The following is a 25,282-nucleotide window of genomic DNA, read 5'->3' as shown; positions in this document are numbered from 1 at the left end:
TTCTACCCAAATGAAATTCTCTATACAGCCAAACAGTATAAACTGAAACCCGTGGATAAAACTGCTTTATTCTCTTCTGCATCAGGAAGTTGCCACCAGGGAGGAGATGCCGTTAACAGAAACAAGCAGCACCTTTGTCAACCCGACTTGTGATTTAAGGTGCCAACATGACTCATATCCCACACTCTGTCTGTCAAACCTTTTCTCTCTCTGCAAAACTGATGATGCTCCCACACCACACATACACCAGTTGTTCTCCTGCAATCAGCACCTTATTGACATCCTGTCAACAGTGTTCGCACTCTGAGGGTGTTCAGTGAGACAAGTTATTGGTGAGATCACTCTGAATATTTAAGGAGAAACTTTTCACCATACTGTGTCTGATTGTGACATCTATATTTAAATTCTCATTATCACTTTTTTGTATGTGAAAAGGTAGTAATCATGCATTTGTATACTATTTTTTGGCAAGAATTAACCCCAAAGCTCTCAAAATATTCAATTGGATTGGAGAATAAGCACAATGTATTTTTTCTAGTGCATTAGAGTCAAATTTCTCAGTCAATTTTATTGATTAAGGATTAATTTAAGTGGCAAAGACAGTTGATAAAACAGTCAAAGTGCTAAAAAGTAAAAAGAACATCGAACCAGATCCAAAATCATTTTAAATCACCCTTTTGTGAAATACTACCCCCTGGAGGTGAAAGATTTAGTTAAATTTTGCGGAGTATTTTTAAGGCTCATTACTCTAAGAGCACAGGGTCACAGTTCTGTTCTGACTGTTTTATCTGACATTTCAAAAGATCGAGTAGAAAATGTCTCAATTAACTGTGATGCTGAAATTTTGAAAAAGTGTTAAAATGCATAGAATAATGCAATGCCTAGAGCTCCACAGGTTGCTGATTACTGACTATTGCAAAAACCCATTAGACTGAGTCACGTTTTTGGGGACCCTTTATGCTTTCCACAGTATCTGCACATTAGTGGTGCAACGGATCACGGTTGATCCGTAATCCGAACCGATCCCACTCCACGGTTCGGTACACACGTGATCTGAAGATTCGAAAAAGAAGGAAAAAAAGTATGTGTATGGTGCGCGTGGTGGGTCTGTCAAGCGATAGTTATGGCCAGCGCTAGCGGTCTGCGGCATTTAAGCAGCCCAGTCCGACCGGGCTAAAGCTATTACAGAAGCTATTGGGGTGTTTAGGTTTAGCTGCAGACAGGAGGCCGTATTCCGTTGTGCAAAACAAGGGGTTTAAACTATGATGAACGTGCTTGATGATATCCCGTTGCGCGTCCGCTTTAGTGGCAAGATTGTTCCAAGCATGTATGAGCAGGAAAAGTTTAAAGTTATGGCTGAACTGTCCCAGGCATCTTCTGTTGCTCTAACTACTACAAATTTGTGGACCTCCAGGGCAACGGAAAGCTACGTGACCGTGACAGCTCATTATATCACAGCGGAGTGCGATATAATGAGCGGTATGTATTATTGTAGGGTCTACCTTACAATATAAAGCGCCTTGAGGTGACTGTTGTTGTGATTTGGCGCTTTATAAATAAAATTGAATTGAATTGAGTGGTAGATACAAAGCCCTACACTGCCCTATATTGTATCATAATTTTTTTTTTATAATTGCGTGGAATGAGTCTTGAGTTGAATGTTTTTAACAGGCAAAAAATACTTCATTAAGTAAATGTTACATTTTTGTCTTTTTTCTTTTTTTTGCTGATCCGAAAATTGATCCGACCCGTAACTTAAAACCGTGATCTGATCCGATCCGTGAGATTTTTGATCAGTTGCTGCACCACTACTGCACGTGCACATGAAATGAGTGTCATTGTTATGGCAGATAAATGATAATGACAATGTTAATCCCTAAAAACTCCATTCACTGTGAAAATTCCCAACTTCAGAGGTTGAATATGCATTTATATCCCAGTCCACTTTGACCTTTGTTGCTGAGTTTGCTCTTCATAACAACAGTACTTCTGGATTTTGTTAATGATAGGGGCGTGGTCTCTTCAAATAACAGTGTTAGCGTCACCTTATTGAAATGAAGTTCTCAAACATATTTTTTGATGTTGTTGTGTACTGGGGTAATTATAATGGAATGACCTGATAAATAATACAACCAGCAAGCTAAAGAATGCAAACCACTGGGTGATGTCATAGTGGCTGTGTCCATCTTTTATGTACAGTCTATGACTAGAACCAGCAAAGTGATGAAGGACAGACCGGTGGGCGGTCTCACTGAGATATTTTGTCCCAGAGGAACAGTAGCACCATTTTGTCCAGGTTTGACTTAAACTCTGAGACATCAACCAGACAGGTGACAATTACTTCTTCTACTGAATTGTGAACTTCTAACTGAATTCAACACCACAGTGGTACAAGAAGCAGAGTGTATGTGTAAGACAGAACAAGGCCCAAGACGTAGTCTTGTCGAATTCCCGCTGTGAAGCAGCATGGCTCAGACACTGATCCTTTAATGTCACCCTGTGAGCTTTATCCTTCAGGTAAGGTGCAAACAGTAAAGGTGAAGAGCCAGAGACACACCATCCATTCAGCAGAGTGGTTTACTGAGAAACATTCAGCACACAGTTCATGAACATGAGCTGTGCATGTAGTGTCAATGCCAAGGAACAGATTCATTAAGGACTGCTGGGCTATAATAGATTTATTGCTACACAGGTCCTGGTATAAGTGTATCAGTGAACCTTGAGATGACATTGTTTTATCATGACAAGATTTTTCAGTTTCTGACCGAAAAGGCTGACTGCTATTTCAAGGTAGGCTTAGAATTCATGGGGAAAATCTGAAACGGTCATTAACCTGAGGACAAGTACCAGTAATCAAGGCACAAACTATACTCAATGCCATGGGAATCACATTGTTACATTTAATATTGTTTCTTGCATAACAAAAACAACACAGTCCTGCCAACTGCTAGTGGTGTAAGACAGCGGTCCCCAACCCCCGGGCCTCGGACCGGTACCGGCCCGTGAGTCGTTTGGTACCGGGCCGCGAGAGTTGAGGCTCAGATGTGAAATGTATAGTTTTCAGGGTTTTTAACAGTTTTCAGCGTTGTTTTGTTATTGTTTTTATCGTTTACTCGGTTTTCACGTGTGTTATGAATAAATTTTCTTTTTTTCGGTACCAGTACTAGTTTTATTTTGTTGTATTTATCCGCGACACCTTAAAGGCCGGTCCGTGAAAATATTGTCGGGCATAAACCGGTCCGTGGCGCAAAAGAGGTTGGGGACCGCTGGTGTAAGACATCCAGAAAAAATACTGAATTAGGCAGGAAAAAAAATAATTCTACACAGGTTTTAAACGCATCTGGTAATACGATCCGTTATTAAACAGTCTGACAGAGGTGCAAAGTGCTGGGATGATGAAGCTGGTTGAAAAGTCAGGTTAACACAGAGGATGGATGTCCTGAACTAGAATAATGTGACGGTGGGCGTCCTTTTTCTTTTTAAATGAAAAGACCTTTAAATGAAATTATTGAAGTGTGTATTTGTTTCTGGCTGCACATGTTTCATTCCTGCTGTCTGTCCTTTGGTTGTATATTTCAGTGTAAACTTTTGCAGCTGTGAAATGAGGAGCAAGGTGACTTTCATTCCCTTCATTGAACAAGTGTGTGTGTTATTAATGGTCACCCAATCATATCTGGTGACTTGTTTTATGCTTTATTTCCTTTTCACTCACTGCTAACATCCTATAGAATTAGGTTAAATCTTCAGGAGATTAAGAAGTACAGCAGAAAGTCCGCTGAAGATAAGGAATCATAAAGCTGTGTGTGTTCCAAAGCAGCGGTACCGCTGTGAGCTACTTCTCCTGGAAATATCCTTCATAGCAGCAGCAACAACTAGCAAGTGATGGTGATGATAAATGTCGCCGCATTGCAGCAGCATCAAAGTAAACAAACAGACAGACAGCCATAGTGAGTAGGATGGATCAAATGGTAAATATTTCTTTCTAAACCACCATATCCAGCTGGGAGCTGGAAGCCTGATTGCTGTCGTGACCAGTAACCACGTCATTATCATTTCCCCTGTCATCACATTTGCTTGTCTATGTGGCTAGAATGCATTAGCAGCTGCTTTTGGCTCGAGGATGAATTGTGTCCCAATTTATCGCTCTTCTATATCTGAGGGGTAAAATAATTAATTAAGAGGCTAACAAAGCTCGCCTTAAAGCTAAACCACAATGTCATCAATATTTAGTTTGACTAATAAAATAACATTATCTTAGGGAAGAGTTTGATTTAAGCCCAAGTTGTTGCTTTTATGTACTTTTAAATGGACAAATACGGCAGAAACCAACTAAAATATTAAAGGTAAAATACATTCTGGCAGTAAAAACAATATTTTTCACCAAATTCCTAAAGATGCACATAACAGTCGAAAGACCAATCAATACTACTATATTCCCAGTGGATGAACAGGTGGCTTCTTTCAGGTATTTCTTTTTTTTTTACAGCCTGTGGACTTTTACACTCGTGGAGCTGGTTTTGGCCACAGCAGGGAGCTCTTTACAGGGAAAAGCTGCAAACCAATCAGCAGAAAACAGAAATGTTTCCAAAAAGCTAATGAAAAAAGTTTATTATTTAATGGCCAAAGAGACAACACTGTGCTTTTGTTTTAAACTGTTAAATAAGGAAGCATCATAGTGCAAAAAAAAAAAAAAAAAAACATAACCACTGCAATGACCCAGTTCTTAGCAGTAGTGGTGCCTGATGGGATGCTGTGATTGATGCTTGTGCAGGTTGTTCTGGCTACACCCTTATGGGATTAAATGGGGTCACCACCAACAGGGACTACAGCAGAACATGAACCATATGATGTAAACTGTATGGAAATGGGGTAGAAATGGCAAAAAGGCAGCATATGGATTTTATAGTGAACAAATGATGTTTTAAGGGCAAAACTGACCTGCAAAGAAGTTCATTCACAGAGAATTCTATGAGGAAATGACCTTACCTGATTAGGTTAATAGCCTGAAGCACTAGTTCAATATAGCATGCCATTTCTTTTGTAAACTATAGTATGATTCAGTGAAAAGAAACCAGAAAATAAAGCAATATATGATTTAATTCCTCTGTTTCATCATGCCTGGGTTCACAACACCAAGCTGGAGAAGATGCTACATTCATGGCTGCATTCACTCTGCACAGTCTACAGCTTGAGCCTCATTCCAGTTAAATAAAAGGAGAAGGAGACAGAAAAGCCATTACAGCCTACAGTGTGGAGGTGAAGCATCCTATCAAAAACAGTTCTGCTGCCAACGGCTTTTGTATTTGAAATCATTCAGCAGTAATGAGATCCCGACTATTTCTTTGTGATTTTTTTTATTTGACAGTTTTCCCAACAAACTCTTGAATCTAGAATTGCATTCAATTAAATAATGTTCCTATTGGTGACGTTTTCATGATTTTCAAACCACTAGTAACACACTTCATTGAATTCCAGTGAATCTGATGCTGCAGTAAGCTGCAGATGCTCAGTAACATCAAAACAACCACTGCTTTCTATTCGTCTACATTTTAATCATTCATGAGACGCGTTTTGCGTTTTGTTTTTCAGAGAAAGCTGAAACAAAATGTGGTGAAGACAGAAAGAGAGACAAAAGGAGAGAGGTGAGCAGGACGAGGTGCAAAATGAAGAGAAAGGAGAGAAGCAGAAATCTCCAGACAGCTGAGCACCTTTGCACTCTGAATGGGGGGGGGGGGGGGGGGGGGAGAGAGGAGGGGGGGGGGAGAAAGGGGGGAGGACGATGGCCAGTCAGCGCTGTGACAGAACTCCCAAGGGCTCCAGGGTAGTGTATATGCATGTGTGTGTGTGTGTGTGGAAATGGACAAAAGTGTGCGAGACTGTGTGTCTATGTGCATGAAGAGGGGGCAGGGCAGGAGGCTTCTATTAATAGCAGGTTTTCCCCAACTAGCAGAGTACACGGGGCTTGTTTAAGGATCCAGTGAGGGAGACATGTTAGCAGCTCTTGTAGAGCAGAACTGATCATTTATAGATGGCTTACACTGCAGTGTTCTTCTCTCATGAACTTACAAGTCTCAGAAACAGGGTACAGTAAAGCCAAATTGTATTCCTACAGGTACAATCTACACAAATGTGCCCCTCAGGGTTCATTATTAGGGTTCAAGGTAATTATGGGTTCCTTTAAAGACACAATATGTTCACAGGAAGCAAAAGGTACATGTACATGTCTTCTAGATATTAATATCAGTAGACAGTCAGTGTTCAACTGTTGAGCAAACGATTATCTTTTCACTTAGGTTTTAAGATTTATATAAGTTAAATGAAAAGCATTTAAAATGTCTCAAAAGGAGTTCATTTAAGGTCAGTCTTTCAGTAAAAAGCATATGCATCCTCTATACCCTACTTATTATATATTAGTCTATTTATTTCATTTTCCTGTGTGATTTAAATAATTCACTTTTCATCCAGTGGTTTGTTGTTTGTGGATTTTATGACTTTTCGATTTGCTTGTGAAGCACAGTGAGCTGAGATGTCTTCTGTAAACTTCTAGTTTTCCTTCATATCACCTGCAAAAATTAGCATGGTTCTCCTTTGTGGTGCTTCCCCTGCTTTGTTTTTATTGAACAACTAAATAAAAAGTAGCGCAGGAGGAGAATACAGCTGCAGTTTCTTGTGGTGACTGAAAGTCAGCCAGCAAATATCCACTGCTACCACTGAAAGCTGAAGTAATAAATGCTATAAGTGCTTTGCAGTGGTCTCACTTTGTGATGGTAGTGTGAATAAGGGTGTTTGGTCCAAACAAACACTGCAGCAGCTGATTAAAATGCCTTCAAAAAGAGGGGAAATATCTCCTGAATAAGCTGTTTGCTCGGTTACCTGCAGCTCTGTTTGGCAGCACTCATCAAATCCTCCGCACTGTTTACGCTGCTTCCAATTTTGTAAACAAAGTCAGGTGTTTTTTCTGGTATTCTGAATCATTTGTTATAAGGCTTATTTGTGTGTTGCGTGTAGTAAAGATAATTTACGACTGCTGTTTCTGTACTGACTGGAAATATTACTTTTAGTGGTTTATAAAAATACAAATGAAATTTAAGAAAAAGCTCATTTTGATAACAAAGCTCAGTGTTTTTCAAATGAATATGTAACCCAGGAGCTTCAATATTAATTTTCTAGTATTGGAGAAGTACTGATATGCAAACTTAACATCTTTCTGATGCTCATACATGTACAGCAGGCTACAATATCCAAATCTTTTTGCCTACAGTTTTCTCTGACAGATCATCCCCAGGACCGATTGACTGTTTTCACCCATTTTATCCCTTCATCCTTGATTTCAGTTACTTATTCCATGTCCATGAAAAGGCTGAGGATACATTATATTACACAAAGGTTCCTTTTAGCCTGAGGAGAACTGTGCAGTCGCTGTCTCAAAATGCAGCCATGCAACTGCAATAATTAGAGGAGGCAGTGAACATATTGTAGCAAAGGTTACAGATTTAAAAAACCTTCTCAAGACTATATTTAACAGAACTGTGGCTGGAAATACACTGAATGCTGAGCAGTGAGAAAACTTCTTAACACCAAAAGGCTGAGGATGCGCTGATCCTGCACATATCCTGCATGGAACATACTCCCGTCTCCTATATGACAAAAAAGCTACAGTCCATTGCAGCTTCACAACAAGGGCAAATCAATGACAACCACTTCACTGTTTCACTGCTGTGTCGATGTGTTTCGTCGAGCTCGTCGAGCAGAAACGCTGCACCAGGGTTTTATTTAGACCGCTCGAGCTGTCATCATTTCCTGTGTTTGATCCTTATTTAATTCTAGTTTTTGTGTTGCTGAAATGTCAAACGACGGATCCGTGATGATGTCGACATTGTTGCAGTCACCCATTACATGCACATACTAATGCACACACAAAACAGATGATCCAGAACACTGCGTGGGGTAAGAGCAGCTAGCAGGATAGGCTGAGATGGAGCCTGAGGATGGGGGTCGGAAGAGGAGACTGCATGCAGAGAGGTACGAGCACAAGAGGCTCTCTCGCATGAGTCAGGAATGTTGCGTAACAGGAAGAGGGGAGGGAATGGAGGCCAGTCGTGTCTCCCTGCCCCTCCCCCAGCATGACACAAACCCAGAGGGAGAAAGAAGGGGAAAGGAGGTTGTAAATGGCCTCGCTAGAAGTCTGACTAGCTATCCACACAGCTAAACATGAACCCAGGAACTCCAGACAATAGATGAGATCTTGAGAAGTTTACTGGTTCTTTCATTTTGTGAAACTGTAACAATAAAACATATGTGGAAATGTACATTAATAATCTGTACTGTTAACAACAACATGTGCCAATGATCTGACAATGCATTCGAAGAGCTAACATGACGATTAGCACCGTTAATTAGCATATGAACTGGCGATCTCATTTACATATGAATAGCACATAGAAAACTTGCTAACTGTGGTCCATCACACATAAAGACAGCACTTTGAATGCCTCGTTGCTTTACCATTGAGTACTTACAGACAATGCTTTAACAAACACCCAAAGAAGGACACGAATGTGGAGCAGCCATCTTGAAGCAGCATCGCAAGCAAACATGAACTTCCTGTCTAACTCTTCTTCTACTGTCACAAAATATCGACTTAAAGGGACCGCAGGGCGGCGCACTTACTAACATTTAAAACATGAAATTAACTAAGCAGTAACATAACACTCCCCGCCTGGGATTATAACAATCCCACATTAAACTGTCAGTCACTAAACTTTTCGGGGGACAGCAGCAAAACCACTTCTGTTACAGGACGACAGAAAGTCTTCTTATTGCCTGAGTGCGAAGTAGTTACTTCGACTTTCCGGACAAGTCCATCGTTCCCTGGGAAAGTCTTGGTTATGATACACATGGGCCAATCGCCCCTCTTCACCTGAATGTCTTTGAGCAGAACGATGTCTCCTTCCTTGAGACTTTGTTTCTTGTCCTGCCATTTGTGTCGCAACTGAAGAGTATGAAGGTATTCCCGTCTCCATTTGGACCAGAACATGTCAGCGAGACCTTGTACTCTTCTCCATTGTTCTTTCAGAAATATCCCCTTTCCAAAGTCACCAGGGGGTGGCGCTGCTGAGTCTGGTTTCATCGTGAGCAGCATCGACGGCGTGAGGATGAGGGGTGACTCAGGATCGGTGGACACAGGAATCAGGGGGCGAGCATTCATGATGGCACAGACTTCTGCCATGAATGTTGACAACAGTTCATGTGTTAGTAGTGTTCTTTTGCAGTCCTGTAACATAGAGTCGAGGATACGCCTCGCAATCCCAATCATCCGCTCCCAGGCACCGCCCATATGGGATGCATGAGGTGGGTTGAAGATCCATGAACAGTTTTGTTTGCTTAAGTAGCCTTCGACATCCTTGACTGACATGTTCGATCCGTCCATTTTCAGTTCCCGAGAGGCGCCGATAAAGTTCGTACCGCAATCCGATCTTAGTTGTCTTGCTGGGCCTCTGATTGCAAAAAGTCGCCTTAAAGCATTTATAAAGCTGTCTGTGCTCATTGATTCGATCAACTCGATATGGACTGCTCTTGTTGACAGACATGAGAACATCACGGCCCACCTTTTAGAGCTAGCTTGTCCTCCTCTCGTGCGCCGGGTTACAATGTCCCATGGCCCGAACACGTCTACACCCACATATGTGAAGGGGGGTGCAACTTGCATTCGTTCAGATGGTAAGTTTCCCATTTGCTGACATTCCGCTTTTCCTCTCAATTTCTTGCATGTGACACACTTAAAAAGCACTGTGCTGATAGCCCTTTTGGCTCCTACCATCCAGAATCCTGCAGCTCTAATGGCACCTTCCGTGAAATGTCTTCCTTGGTGTTTCACAGTCTCGTGATAGTGCCGTATTAAGAGCGTTCCCAAGTGGTGTCGGGCAGGGATGATGAGAGGGTGAGTGGTGTCGATACCCAGTTCAGATTGTATGATTCGGCCTCCAACTCTTAAGAGTCCATTGCTATCTAGAATAGGATGCAGTTTCCAAAGACTGCTTGAGGGGGGAATAGGGATCCCTTCCTGAATACACTTTATTTCCTTTTCGTAGCACTCACTCTGAACGCTCTTTATGATACAGACCTTCGCATTTTCCAATTCTTCCACTGTGGGTTGACAGAGATGCCAACCACGACAGCTGGATGCTTGGTTGGATCGACTAAAGGAACGAGCAATGTGGGTCAAGCGGGCAACTGCTCTGAGGAGAGGACTGTAGTTGGAAAACCTCTCAAGATGGGATGAACTTACTGTTGACCTTGCGATTTGTGTCAGATTTGTTGTCACCAGCGGACGTATTTCTGTATCAAGAGTGGGATCCACAAGGTCAAACGTGACTGGAGATTGCGACTGTGCGGACGGTTTGAGGAGAAAGGCTGGCCCTTTAAACCATGTTGTGCTGCTCAGTTGCGCTGCTGCAACGGAGCGGGACCCATGATCTGCTGGGTTGAGTTCGGATGGAACGTGCCTCCACTGGTTGGAGCATGTTGATTGGAGGATGCGTTGGACCCTGTTATGCACGTACACATAAAACCTTCGTGACTGATTGTGGATGTAGCCTAGCACGACTTTACTGTCAGTGTAGTACTCAATGTCGTCAAACATGATGTCTATTTCTGCTACTATCAGCTCCGCAACTTCAACTGCAAGCACTGCGGCACATAACTCTAGTCTTGGAATTGTGAGGCCGGCTTGAGGAGCTAGCTTTGTTTTTCCAAACACAAAGCCGATTTCTGTTTTGTTCAAAGTAGACAGTTTGATGTAAGCGACAGCTGCAATGGCTTTCACGGATGCATCAGCAAATACACAAAGTGTTTTGGTTTGGGCGCCAGATGTAGAGAGAGAAGTGTAGGGGCGTGGTATTTGGAGATCTTCTAAATCTTGAAGTGAGTCCTTCCAATTGCTCCACTCTGCCTTCATGTTGTCTGGGAGTGCTGCATCCCAGTCGTCCGTCAAGCTGGTAAGTTCTCTAAGAATCAGTCTGCCTTGAATTGTGATTGGAGCGAGAAACCCCAGAGGGTCGTAGAGACTGTTGACAGTAGAGAGGACACCTCTACGTGTGAAGGCCTTTTGCTCATTGTCAACTTTGAATGTGAAGGTGTCTGTGTCAACATTCCACAGCAGCCCCAAACTGCGTTGCACTGGCGAGTCTTGAGCACACAGGTCTAAGTTTCCAATGTTTTTTGCCCTGTCCTCTGGTGGGAAAGCTTCTAGGACTGTAGGGCGGTTGGAGATTACTTTGTGTAGTCTGAGGTTTGAAGAAGCAAGAGCCCGTTGAGCTTGTTGGAGAACTTGTATGGCCTTTTCTTCAGTAGGAAATGACTTGAGAGCGTCATCGACATAGAAATCTCGCTCAATGAATGTCCGCACCTCAATCCCAAAATCTAGCTCACCAGTCGCTGCTGCTTTCTTCAACCCATATATGGCGACAGAGGGGGAGGGACTGTTCCCAAAAATGTGCACTCGCATGCGATACTCTATAACTTCAGATGACATGTCGTTATCTTTGTACCACAAGAAGCGGAGAAAGTCTCTGTGGCTCTCTTTGACAACAAAACAGTGGAACATATGTTCAATGTCCGCCGTTATGGCCACCTGCTCCTTTCTGAATCTTATGAGCACCCCAACAAGACTGTTGTTGAGGTCGGGGCCTGTTAGCAACACGTCGTTGAGAGAGACTCCTTCATGTGGGGCGCTTGAGTCGAACACGACCCTAATTTTGGCGGGTTTCTTTGGATGGTAAACCCCAAACAAAGGGAGGTACCAGCATTCCTGGTTCTGACTGAGAGCTGGTGCCACTTCAGCATGTCCTCTGGTAAGCATGTTCTCCATAAACTCCAGAAAGTGTGTTTTCATTTCAGGTCGTTTTTCAAGAGTGCGCCGGAGTGACATAAGGCGATCGTAGGCTAGTTGTCTGTTGTTCGGGAGCCGTTGTCGAGGCGATCGAAAAGGCAGAGGACCAACCCAGCTATTGTCGCTGCCCTGATAGAACTCTGAGTCCATTATTTGGAGAAACTGCATATCCTCAACTGATGGTGCAAGTTTGTGATCATCCGCTGTTCGTGTGAAGACCTGCTGACCAATGCTGTCCACATTACATCCTGACACAGGAAGGCTTGGGAGGCTGTGACTGCGCTCAGGAGCTTTGGTAAATGTCTCTTTAACAGTTATTTGACCGTTGCATGGCTGAAAATGGCTTGCACGGCCATTCTCCAGTATGAAAGTCTTATAGCTGTTCACGTGTGGGGGTCTGTGCACTCCATCGAGACAGATGTCACCTACCACGACCCAACCCATGTCGAGTCTCTGAGCAAATGGGGCGTCGTCTGGGCCGTTTATCTGCTCCCGGACTTTGTGGACTCGAAGCATGTCTCGTCCCAGCAGTAGTAGTATGTCAGCATTTGGGTCTAATGGCGGGATCAAGTTGGCAATCTGTCGTAGATGGGCGTGGTGTTGGGCAGCTTCTGGAGTTGGTATCTCAGAGCGGTTATCTGGAATTTCGTTACATTCGAGGAGTGTTGGCAGAGGAAGACTTGCCTTTCCATTCACTGACTCTACTATAAAGCCAGAAGCACTTCTCCCTGATACTCCTGTGAGTCCGGCACACGTCTTTAACATGTACGGGCGACTCTCTCCTTGGACCTGAAAAACATCAAAGAACTGGGAACGTGCCAGCGATCGATTGCTCTGATCGTCCAAGATTGCATACATTTTCTTTGTTTGATCTCTGTGTCCAGCAGGGTATACATTCACTAGTGTGATTTTTGAACATTCTCTGGCGCTCACTCCTTCCCCACACACCTCAGTACACCGAGACGTGACTTCTTGGGTGTCTGCTTTGTCTCTCTCCCCGCCTTGCTGTGGGGAAGGGGGCGATTTAGACTCCCATGGTGCTGGACCTGGGTGGAGGGCAGAAATGTGATTTTTGCTGTCACACTCAGTGCACGTGGTTTCTGATTCACAGTTCTTGGCTAAATGGTCAGTAGATGAGCAGCAGCGAAAGCAGACGTTTAATTTTTTGAGGATCTGTTTGCGCTCTTCCAAGGGTTTCTCTCTGAACCCTCTGCACCTTTTCAGAGGATGAGGCTTGCTGTGAATTGGGCACTGTTTATTTGGATTCACAGCATACTTAGACTTTTCTGCATCTGCCTTGTCCTGTACTTGAGTTTTGTGAACAGATATGGGTCCTTTGGAGAACCTTTCGTGCATGTGTCTTCGTTCTGATGTTATGGGTTGGTTAGGGCTGTGGACGCTGAAGCTAGGGTCAGTTCGTGTTCTGGCTTCAGTGCGAATGAAGTTGACAAACACAGTAAAGGGGGGAAAGCTGACGCCATAATCGTGCTTGTACCTTGAACCAATATTCATCCACCTTTCTTGTAGATTGTACGGCAATTTTTCGACTATCGCTTGGATCCCTCTTGATGTGTCTAAGTAGGTCAAGCCAGGTAAGTAACCGTCCAACTTGGCTGTCTCTAGCTCTAACATTAGGTCGGCAAGATCACGGAGTCTATAAGGCTCTTTAAGTGTGATTTTAGGGAAGCTGTCGACCTTTTGAAAGAGAGCTTGCTCTACAGCTTCTGGGGAGCCATATATTTCTTCAAGTCTGTCCCAAGCCATAGCTAAACCAACTTCAGGGCATCTGATATTGACAGCTCTCATTTGTTTGGCTTGTTTAGCTGAATCTTTACCAAGGTAGCGCACCAGCAAATCCAGCTCTTCTCCTGGTGAAAGGTCTAACCCTGCTATTGCGGTTTTGAAAGATGATTTCCATGCCCAGTAACTCATGGGTTGGTCATCAAAGCTGGTAAGGCCTGTAGTAATGAGCTGGCTGCGGGCTAGATATTTGGCAAGGTCGTAAGTGTGTTGGCTCGGGGCATGTTCATTGCCCTGAGTATAACTGGATTTATATGGTGTCTGAACAAGAGGTGTAAACTCTTTGTAGTTGGTGGATGGGGGCTTGTACAGTTCGTTATGAGTAGCAGCACAGTTTGTTTTGTTTCCTTCTTTTATAGCAATTTCTTGAAAGGCGGGTGTAGGGTCTTTGTATTCAGTTTTTACTGGGGCTGTTGATTCTGCTGCATTGATAGCTGTTTGTTCCAAAACATACTGCGCAGTGCGTTTTTCTTTGCTCTCAGATAGGGGTGGCCCATAAGCTACACTGCGTGTTTCGAAGCCTAATTCAAGTAGACCAGCTTCTAAAGAATTAGCTTCTGCTATGGCAGCTTCCTTCTCTTGTTCCGCTCTCAGCGCGTCAAGAGTAGCTTGTAAGCGTGCTTGCTCGACTTTAATTTCTATTTCTTTCTTTGTATATGAGGCTCTTGTTTGGGCAGCTTCAGCCTTTGCTCTTGCTCTGAGCAGTTCAATGCTAGCTGACGAACCTGCTCTTGATGGTGGTTTGTGGGAACGGACTGACTCTGTCTCGGCTTTGGAGGATTTACTTTCAGACATTTTGGATTTATTGTATTTTGATTGTGTCCGCCCGTATACTTTACTTAGCTTATAGGATGGTTGTAGCTCCACGCGGTGGCTTCTGTAGCTATGATGTTTGCTGTGGTGCTGTCTTTTCACTGTAAATGGCCTCGCTAGAAGTCTGACTAGCTATCCACACAGCTAAACATGAACCCAGGAACTCCAGACAATAGATGAGATCTTGAGAAGTTTACTGGTTCTTTCATTTTGTGAAACTGTAACAATAAAACATATGTGGAAATGTACATTAATAATCTGTACTGTTAACAACAACATGTGCCAATGATCTGACAATGCATTCGAAGAGCTAACATGACGATTAGCACCGTTAATTAGCATATGAACTGGCGATCTCATTTACATATGAATAGCACATAGAAAACTTGCTAACTGTGGTCCATCACACATAAAGACAGCACTTTGAATGCCTCGTTGCTTTACCATTGAGTACTTACAGACAATGCTTTAACAAACACCCAAAGAAGGACACGAATGTGGAGCAGCCATCTTGAAGCAGCATCGCAAGCAAACATGAACTTCCTGTCTAACTCTTCTTCTACTGTCACAAAATATCGACTTAAAGGGACCGCAGGGCGGCGCACTTACTAACATTTAAAACATGAAATTAACTAAGCAGTAACATAACAGAGGTATAGATGGCAGCCAGACTAGGCAGCAATTCAAGTCGCAAGTTTTCTAATTTTGCTCCACTTCCTTTTAGAATGATCCATCATATGCACTGGCTAATGTGTTTGTCTGAGAGCTGGAGGGAAAATGTTTTGAAAAATGTAATAATTTTTAATATTTTGAAAAATTATATACAAGTAGTTATTTCATTGGCTTTCTTTAATAATTTGCCCTTCCGCCTCTTTCCTGTTTCTTCCATCTTTCCTTTTCGTCGTCATCACTGAGTTGGACCTCTCTGTCTTATCGGTGGTAAGAACTTGCTGTTGTTAACTGAGAAGTATGATTATTTGTGGCAACAAAGTCCAGAACCAATGGGTGATGTCACTGTGACCATTTCCATCTTTTATATACAGGCTACATTCATGAATACCATTGGCTGTCGTAAGCATACATCTTGATGAACGTTTCTGGTAAGGTCTTCCCAGATGAACAAAAGTGATCTTGTGGACCTCTGTATCTGGACAATTGAGCATGTATTTTCATGTATTACACATATACAGTAACTCATGCTCTGGGTGTTACCATACTGAGTGATAATCTTGCATAAATGTGGCACTAATCATTTATAATAAACTGCAGCAGACTCTGTACAGACCAGCTTTAGCTGTATGTTCATAATTTCTTTTGTACATTGACTTTTCTGACATGGATTCCTGGATCAGAAAGCAAAAATGTAAAATGATGAATTTGCTTAATTTGGCAGAAGATCGACTCAATAACAAGGTTTCACACAGCTCTCCATGAGCGATATAGAATTTCATGTTGAATAATTTAATATGACCAACATGAAATCAGAACAAAGATGTTTACTAGATTTGAAAAAGACATTTTGTTGAAGCCAAAACTACAAAAAAATATTGAAATGAAGCTTAACTGTGATTCTGAACCTTATACTGCAAAATCACTGAGGAATCAAAGACATTATGGGGAACCCTTCCTCTTGTCCTTGAAGCTGGCAGATTTAAAAACATCCAGGAGGATAACGGACTGTGTGAGTTATGTAAATTAGAAGACGTTCTGTCCTGATTAAGATGCAAGAATATCCAAATCTTTAAAATTCAATGTTTTGGTGCACTGAGGGCGACAGAATGAAATGTTCTTTTGGGGATATGGGTAAATTAGCCCTTCTCAGGTGGCATCATGCTTTTTGTCTTATTTTCACTTCATGGCCCTGATTTCTTTTTATTTATTTGTGTCTCATAAGCCTGTTTGGGCTGTTTCCATTGATTTATGCATAGCCCAGTTAATCAATCATATAATACTGTTGATAAAAACATCCTGCACTTAATCAGAATGTCTATCATCACCAAAAGTTCAAATTAATCTGAAATGAAAGTTTCATACTGAAACAAACTTTGAGCACTTGAACTGTCAATCAGAATTAACAGGTAATGTTTGTACAGAGGACACTTTTATGAACCCATGATGTTCACTTTAAACACCACAGATATTCAACATCCACATCTGCTGCGACGATGTGCATCGAGCAGCATACAGTTGAACAGTCAACACCCCTCTGAGAGGAAATTATGTAATCAGAACGCATCCAACTCATCAACATTACAGTAAATAAAACCAACAACACAGAGTCCAGGCAGAGCTCTAACAGGGATCTGTTAATGGATTCAGCAGTGCTTCAATCAAAATCATGCGTCGCTTTCACTGAAGTGTATTTACTTCTCCTTTTTCTTCTTCTTCTTCTTCTTCCTGCCTTTCGGGGCGACCATAGCACATCATCTGCCTGTATCTCACCCTATCCCTAATATCCTTCCCTGTCACACCACCACTCTGCAGGTCCTCCTTCACTACAGCTATGAATCGTCCCTGAGGTCTTCCTGTTTTCCTCCTACCTGATCTACTATCCTTCTTCTGCACATCTTTCTCAATTTGTCTCCAAACTGCTCATCATGAGATTAAAAATGTAATGATTTCTAGTCATGTCCATCCTGGTCACTCCCAATTAAAACTCCACCATCTTCACACCATACTTCTACTGATTTTCATTCTTCTTCTCTCCAGAACAAACCTACACCTCTCCAGGTTCTCACCACAGATCACAATATCGTCTGCAAACATTGTGGTCCATGGTACTACATCATTACTTTAGAGCAGGGGTCCCCAATCCCAGTCCACGAGGGCCGGTGTCCCTGCAGGTTTTAGATCTCACCCTGGGTCAACACACCTGAATCACATGATTAGTTCATTACCAGGCCTCTGGAGAACTTCAAGACATGCTGAGAAGGTAATTTATCCATTTAAATCAGCTGTGATGGATCAAGGACACATCTGAAACCTGCAGGGACACCGGCCCTCGTGGACTGGGATTGGGGACCCCTGCTTTAGAGGGTACCAGCACAGAAACAAGCGGTTGGACTCCAAGAAGGTGCCTCATTTTCTGAGTGTGAACACACACACACACACACACACACATGCATACACATAAATACACACATTGTATCCAGCTAAAAACAGCTGAAGTGAAGCAGAGAACACTATGTTTGGACTGGCTGAGCGTTCAATTTTAAATTCTGCTGCTGTTCAGGAGCTGCATGGGCAATTGAATCTTAAATAGCTGTAGTTCCACTGCCAACGAGGCCGTCGAAAACCAATTACCAGGGAATAAGCTGCAAAGGTAATGGCTAAGATGAGGCAGAGATAAAATGTGAAGTGGTGGCCTACGCTGCCAAAGGAGGCACACAGATAAAAAATAAAGAGAGAGAGACAATACAGAGTAGACTAGTTGAAAGAAAAGTTGCACATTGGCTCTTATGTAATCCCCCCTCCTGAGTGTTGACAAGCGAGCTCAGGGCAAGCAAGAGAGTGAAATCTGGATGTCTTACCCAGCATGCCTTTGTTGGGCTCGGAGAGACACATGTCTATTTGAGCACTGGGCAACACGAAGCCAACAACAAAGATCTCCACACCATCTGCCATTAGTGCCAGGCCCAGGACAAAGTAGAGCGTCCACTGGAACTTCCCGTGGCCACACTCCTGCAGGATGGCCTCATACTGCTGTGCCAACTCCTCCTGATCTTTTCTCCTCTCGCCCTCATAGGCCGAAAGATCCCTGAACTGCTGTGCCTGTGCGGCTGTCACGCCATCCATGCTGCCAGCCTTCCCCGATTCAGCTCTTGGGATGCCCTGGTACTCGCCCTCATAGATCTCGTCATCCTCATCGTGTCCTTCAGTGGAGTCGCTGTGGCCTTCTTCATCATTGGCACGGCTGTCGTTGCGATAATATCCGCCATCATTGCTCGGCACGCCAGCATAATCGTCGTCGTCATCTTCCTCTTCAAATCGTTTATAAGAGCGTTTGGTGTACTCATCTGTCATTTTGTCCATGCCACGCCCCACCTTCTTACCGACCTGCTTCTTAGCAACTTTGGCAATGTCCTTGGCGCCACGGACGAAGTCTGAGCGGCTGTCTCTGTAGCGACCGTCATCGTCCATCTTGGATATGTAGAGGTGGTGTTGGTCAGTTGCTGCAAGGAATAGGAAGTATCAGGAGCAGCCCAGGCACATGAGTGTGCAATGGGTATTTATGTGAGCTGATAAATTCAGCACTGAGGACAGCTCCCAGCTCCACTGCACTGCTGCTGCTGGACAGAGTCGGCTCAGACACAATAAATCCTGTGGAAAAGCAAAGAAAAGAGTAGAGTTAGCATGAGTCATACAATACCTGTCAGGCAGAGACACATTTTTAAACAGTCTAGGTTCAAGGTAATTAATACTGAAATGCACAGGACCACAGGCATTCACATCGCATTGACATTTGCAGGACATATTATCTGGCTCAGCACTAATGGTTGGAGAAAAAAAAAGGACATGACAGCTTTAAGAAGCTGACAACTGAGTCTAGAGCTCAGTGGCCTATATTAATAGTTATCTCACAGCTCTCTCTACAGCCCAAATCACTCTGTGGCATTTACAGCGGTGCACCACAGAGCTACCGAACATATAATGGTCCATGCTGTGACACAGGTCTGTGCAATTAACAAGCAAAGAGCTGCAGCAAAGGTCAGCATATACAGAAAGTATCGCCGTGGTGGGGGTTAAATTCAAGTTTACCCCAAGAACACTTGTGATTATAATCCATGTACTGTTTTTAAATCCAGACACTGAATACTGGAAACAGTCAGGCAATCCCATGATATCACAGTCAGAATATAATACTACTTCAAAATGGTCTGAAGAGTCATTCCCACATAGAGGATTCCCTTTTCAAGACATCATTAGGTATTTATAAAATATTTAGTTTGTACAGAAAAGAACTTGTCTTTCCTCATTGAGTCATAATTAGCAATCCTGATTGTATCAGCAGGACTGCCTGCTCTTTTTCATGGCACCTCTGTCTCTGTGAAGCTGCTCTGTTTTGTCTTACTGACAGGAGCATGCTGTGCCAAAGGAAAAGGCTGTAAGCTCAACAAATAGACATAATAAACTGAGCATTTACTGTATGATCAATTTGGCATCCTACGAACAGTTCCCGACTGGAAGGATTAATGTGATGATTCACCACATTAAGAAGGAGATAAAATGTGTCTCAATTTATATTGTGTTAAATACTGGACACATTCGCCTCTTTGAGTCCTTAGAAATCCTCAAATGGGATCTATTTCACTGTTTCTTATTTTCTATCACACATCCATTCTTATAATGGTGGATGCTCACATGAACTATAGCAAGTCTTTTGTTTATGAGGGGCAGTCAAGAAGTTTGCTTAAATATTGATAAAAAGCTTGTTTTAGAGGGGCTGTACTGAGGCCTAGCGTAAGACAAACAAGTATTGTTATGAACTATTCATGTAAATCATGCAAAGCTACTCTAGTATAGTCTAAGAATAATAATATGTATTTAGTGAGCAGGTTATTAACCCTGTAAATTATTTAGTGTCCAGTGGATTTAACTAGTCATCTTACTGAAGTGAGGTCATTTATTCCAATTTCCTGTGGTGTCAGTCTTTGCCGTGGTTACTAATTAAAAGGCTGCACCCAATGACACCCATTAGTGATGGTGTAAAGTTTAACAGGGTTGTAAATCAAATAATTCTGAGACACAAAATCTCTCCATCCCATTGCTTCATCTTAAGAAATCACAAGCAAACATGGAAGCTAATAAAGCCGTGACATCTGCCCGCCATGCAGAATTTCTCCAAGATTGTTTACTGTTTGCCTGCAGCGATGACAAATCTTCGACATGTATGTGCTCAGGAGAACAGGCAGAGATGACATGTCCTTGGAGAGAAAGTCTCTGAGGGTCGACTGCAGCTGTAGCAGGCACTGAAGTAATTTTAGTAGCTTTCCACAATCTCTTTAAAGAGAACTGCAGCAGCAGCAGCAGCAGCTCAGTGGGAGAGAGAAAGACAACGTTCAGCCTGAGGGATCAAGCAGCTCCGAGCGTCACGACTACAAACGCTGGCTGAATGTTCTGCAGCAGGTCAAAAGAACAGCGCTATCTGCCTGCTTAGAGTGAATATGATCAGTACAAGCACACCATGATGTAAATATTCAGTAGTGTGAAATATTCAGGTCACAAAGGTAAAAATGATCAACAGTTGAAATTCTTACAATCTTGTTTTACTGAATTGTAATAGTTACTCACTAATTATGAACACTAACCTGAAGTGTTCTCAAAAAAGTATAAAGTATTCTCTTCCTCGCTTAGTCCCCTGTTATTGTCTTTCACAAAAAAATATTTAAAAATATTATTGGTACAAAATAAAAAGAAATTATGTGTGTAATTATTTTACGATCTATTTCATGGCTCTAACACGGAAGTTACTCTTAGTAGTCAAGAAGCTGGCACCAGTAATAACAAAATAAAAAGGTTCAAATGATTCTTTAAAGTTGTCATTTTGTGACATTAAAAGGCCCTGGAAAACCTTCTCTCCTGTTGGGGGGAAATATTGGACTTCATAAAAAGTGTACTATGTTGCCCGAATGTTCAGGGAGTGATCAGATGTGCAGAGAGAGCTCGGATCAATAAATCAGTGGACAGTGTAATTAGAGAAACATGTCAGGCACTACAGATGGGCAGTATTAAACAACACTGGGTAAGTGCCAAGCTAACCTCATTATCATTGTTCCTGCTCATTATAAATAACACTGGCCCATTTGTAAAAGTGTTAACAAGTGCACAATGATATTATTATAGCAAGAAAATTACAGATGCAAAACAGGGGGCAGGATGTTAAATACTGGGAAGGTAGGAGGGAGGGAATCCCTGAAAACTTCCTGTGTAGCCTCGGGGGTGATGAACAGACAGACTGCCGAGCCAACATCACACGACCCAGAGGTCTGCTGGGACAACTGAGTGTCTAAGAACAAGCTCAGTGAGAGCCAGCTGAAAGCAAAACCCAAGGAGACGAGAGAAAACTGCATCAGTGAGATCCTCTTTCACTCTGGCTGTCAGGATTAGAAGAGAACAGCAAAATAAATGCAGAGGTTACAGAATACAAATCTACTTAAATGGCACCTGTATCACCTGCATGTAAATCCACCTTCTCCCTGCTTTCCTGTCTATGCTCTGTACCTCTCAGAATGAAAGGTGAAAAATGTCAAAAATAAAGTTAAACCAAGATCTTCCCACAAGGACGCAACAGTGAGACAGAGCAGTGCTCTGAGCTACATGCTAACATGAAAAGGCCCTATGCATCCAACAGTGTAGACACATCACACAAAAAAGAACAAATGCCGATATTATGCCAGCGCTAAAGGAAAAGTCAAAGGATCCTTAAAGCTGTCTAAGGAGCTTGGAAAGAAAAGCATCTGGACTTCTTTAAGTTGCTTGAAGATGTTTCACCTCTCATTCAAGAAGCTTCTTTAGTTTTAGGGTCAAATGGTGGAGAGTCCCAGATTTAAGCCCAGTGGGAGTGTCCCCCCGGATGGACCAGGATGTGAGTGGGCATTAAGGCGTGTGGGAAGGGATCTCAGAACTGGATTATAGATGGCAGACCACCAAATGTCTACCTTCGCCTCTTCACCTCTGTTCAAAGATGGTCGCTCACAGTGGATATAGATGGCTTCTTTCACCCCTTTTTCAAACTGTCTTCTCCGTCCAAAATGTGAACACTGGCATCTTCGAAAGAGTGACCTTTGTCCTTTAGATGCAGGTGGACACCCGTGGAGGTGGCTCTTCTATGTTGTGCCATGCGTTTGTGAAGTGGCTGTTTGGTCTCTCCAATGTAGAGGTCTGAGCATTCCTTGCTACACTGTATAGCATACTCTAATTGTTAAGCTTATGTTTAGGAGTTTTGTCTTTGGGATGAACCAGTGTTTGTCTGAGTGTGCGGCTGGGCCTGAAGTACACTGGGATGTCGTGCTTGGAGAAGACTCCTGAGTTTTTCCGATACAGAGGGGATGACAGTGTTGTTGCGTTTGTCTTTCTGATCCTCCCTAGTTGGTGTCTGATCTTCTTTTCTGTGCTGATGAAAGCCCAATTAGGATGACTTCTTTGTACTAATCTATAGCTTGAGCTATCTTTTCTAAGGAGCTTGAATTCAGGTATCTGTTCTAGTTCAGCTTCTTCCAGTGTGAAGAAGCTGATTCTTCCAGTATTTTTCCCACCACTGTACTTTATACAGGCAGAGAACTAAGGATTAATGACTGCTGAACTGCATCAGTCACAAACACACAGGGGTCAAAAACACAAACACTTCAGATTGAACTGCAGCGACAAGCAGTCGAGGTTACATCGATTTCTTGTGTACATAAGTTAGTTGGGCCTCAGAGGTACGGTGCAGGGTCACTAAATTTCTCACTTAACAGTTCTGCTCAAATCAAGTGAGAGAAAAGCAAATATTTGGAGCTGAGTTATTGCTTTGGATTTTTTGGCTTACAGTGAGTCCCTCAGGTCGCAGACTCTGGATGGATTTTGACAGAAACTATTCAGGTTGCTGCACAGATTTAATTATTCTTATAGTTCATCCAACATCACTTATTGGTCCACCTATCCATCATCATTCGCACTGAGGTTATCTTAAACAGACTGGAGATCTTTGTTTTCCACACATTCACACTGTGAAGCGCAGCATCACAGCACGAGCAAATGCTGTGAAAGGCATTTGGTGCTTGGTCATCAGCCTGGATCTCATCCTGCTCATTGCTCATTATTAGTCTTCACTTGCATGTTTGTGTTAAGTGAATGACCAATTCATGGAGCTCCAGCCAGGAGATTCAAACATGTGTTATTAACAAGCAAAACAAGCATCAATGTCGTTTCTATAGAGATACAGCAGGCAGATAGAAAATCAGAAACATACGGAGGATAAAGGCAGTACAGACATATTAACAAACTGCTTTGTTTTGGTTGCTCAGCTTGGACTCACATGTTCACCTGCTGCTAATCAATCTGTTGCCTGGTCAGCAGTCCCACGAATAAGAAGGTTAGAAATGTTGAAGCAGAAGAAACTGAGAAACTCAGAAGTTAGTCCACACAAATGTGTAATGGGAGGAAATAATGCCATGATAACATTTTACATTTAAAGGGTCAAAGATTGGCTTTACTGTGACATAATATTCAATAATCCTTTTAGCCATTATTCCACCCCAGAACGCAGCACCGGACGCCAGGGTGGAGATCATATTTTACACTGACACTTTAAAACGGGGGTCTTCTCTGTCACTGGGTTGAAGATGTGTGTGAAGAATCTACACATCTTTGCAGATTCGTATTTGAAAGCAGTGACTGCTTATCAGATTTAACAACCAAGCATAAAACAGTTAAACAGACCTTTTATTAAATTCTACAGACTCTTTTGTATATAACAATCTGACAAATATGGATATGACCTGCATCTTAACTGGCTAGTTGAGTCAACCAAAAGTCAGTTTTGAAGGTAAAAGTGGGTCTAAACCAGTACTAGCAAGGTTTGGCTATAGTAAATTGGCTGATTAGTGTATAATTTTTAATATGATTGGAACTTACAATATGCAAAAGATTAAAAAAGTAAATAATGCCATTTGGTCTCATATTGTCCGACATCAATATCAGAACCTGTTTGTAAGTGTTACCTAATTAACACACGTTATTAATAAAATTTAGAATTTAGCACCAACCTGATGGTGTTGGATGAATTCATATAATGAAGATAACTGCCAGAGATGGGCGTATAAAGTGTATATGGTTTTCCCCCTTTGAGTCTAAAGCTTTAACTTCCTCTGATCTGTGTTTTAGAAGCAATTTTGAGAGCGATTCTACCAAGAACACATTAAGAAACACGTCAGCCGTGATGGCTGTGCTTGCTGCTGCAGAAAAAGATGAATTTCACGGCTGCAAAGAGAGAAGTGATAAACCTGAGACTCCAGCTTTTATCCACCATCCTGTCTGAATCACTGTGCGACAGAGCAGGAAGACACTTTGTCTGTGTTCTGTAGCGTAAAGACTGCAGCACAAATTAGAAAGGATCAAAGAGATGATCTGAAAGGGAAAATATACACTCTTAAATGGACTGGAGTACAGTGCATTCAAGTGTTTAAATGCTGACTCATCCTAATGAAGTGAGCTGCCTAAACACTGAAAATGCTTTGCAGTAGAAGAAGTCATTTGAAATGACAGCAGCCAGTCAAAACAACCAGTCCACTCTCTACCTTTATGACTTGTGACAAAAAAGGACATGGAGGCGGGTCTTACCACTGTGTTAGGCTGTTACTATCACTGTTGGTAACATTAACTCTTAACTTATTTCTGACCTTTTGATCCTGCATCACCTTAGCTACGTCACATGTCAGATGACAAATTTGTTTGTCTGTTTCTCTATTTTTAGCCATTATAGAGCCACAATGTTCTACATCCATGTTTGCATATGGCTCAATCTATTATCAACCACTCTTTAAGAAGCCAACCGAATAACTGATCCTCTTTCATCACCATGGTCACAACCTTTGTACCAGGGGACTCTTGAGGCCCATCTGAATATAACGAAGTATCCCATCACCTTATGATAAGCCTTTCACAAGCCGGAGACGCTGAGATGAGAGTGTGTTCTGCTTGACTCGCTGCCTATGAATAACAAACAGTTTGGTGGAGTGCATTTGTAGGGTTAGTGTGCAGCTGTGGCTGCTTCCTCAGCACTGAAAATATCTCCCTGTT

The 25,282-nt window shown here is 42.5% G+C and overlaps 1 protein-coding gene across 1 annotated transcript in view; it reads right to left on the bottom strand.

Moving 5' to 3' along the window:
- sv2a (synaptic vesicle glycoprotein 2A) overlaps nt 1–25,282 on the bottom strand; it is a 53,990-nt gene that overhangs the window by 16,305 nt on the left and 12,403 nt on the right. Inside the window, exon 2 of the mRNA XM_086312407.1 lies at nt 18,034–18,823. Coding sequence (XP_086168533.1) covers nt 18,034–18,643 — 610 coding nt within the window. The 5' untranslated portion in view covers nt 18,644–18,823. The remainder of the gene's footprint in view (nt 1–18,033; nt 18,824–25,282) is intronic.

The sequence above is a fragment of the Aulonocara sp. 'chitande type north' Nkhata Bay genome, linkage group LG11 (genome assembly GCF_057382095.1).
Source record: "Aulonocara sp. 'chitande type north' Nkhata Bay isolate Kocher_YH1m ecotype deep benthic linkage group LG11, A_spYH_male_GT1.1, whole genome shotgun sequence".
NCBI classification, from domain to species: Eukaryota; Metazoa; Chordata; class Actinopteri; order Cichliformes; family Cichlidae; genus Aulonocara; species Aulonocara sp. 'chitande type north' Nkhata Bay.
The sequence above is the reverse complement of the archived record's forward strand: the minus strand, read 5'-3'. Positions and strand labels throughout refer to the sequence as shown.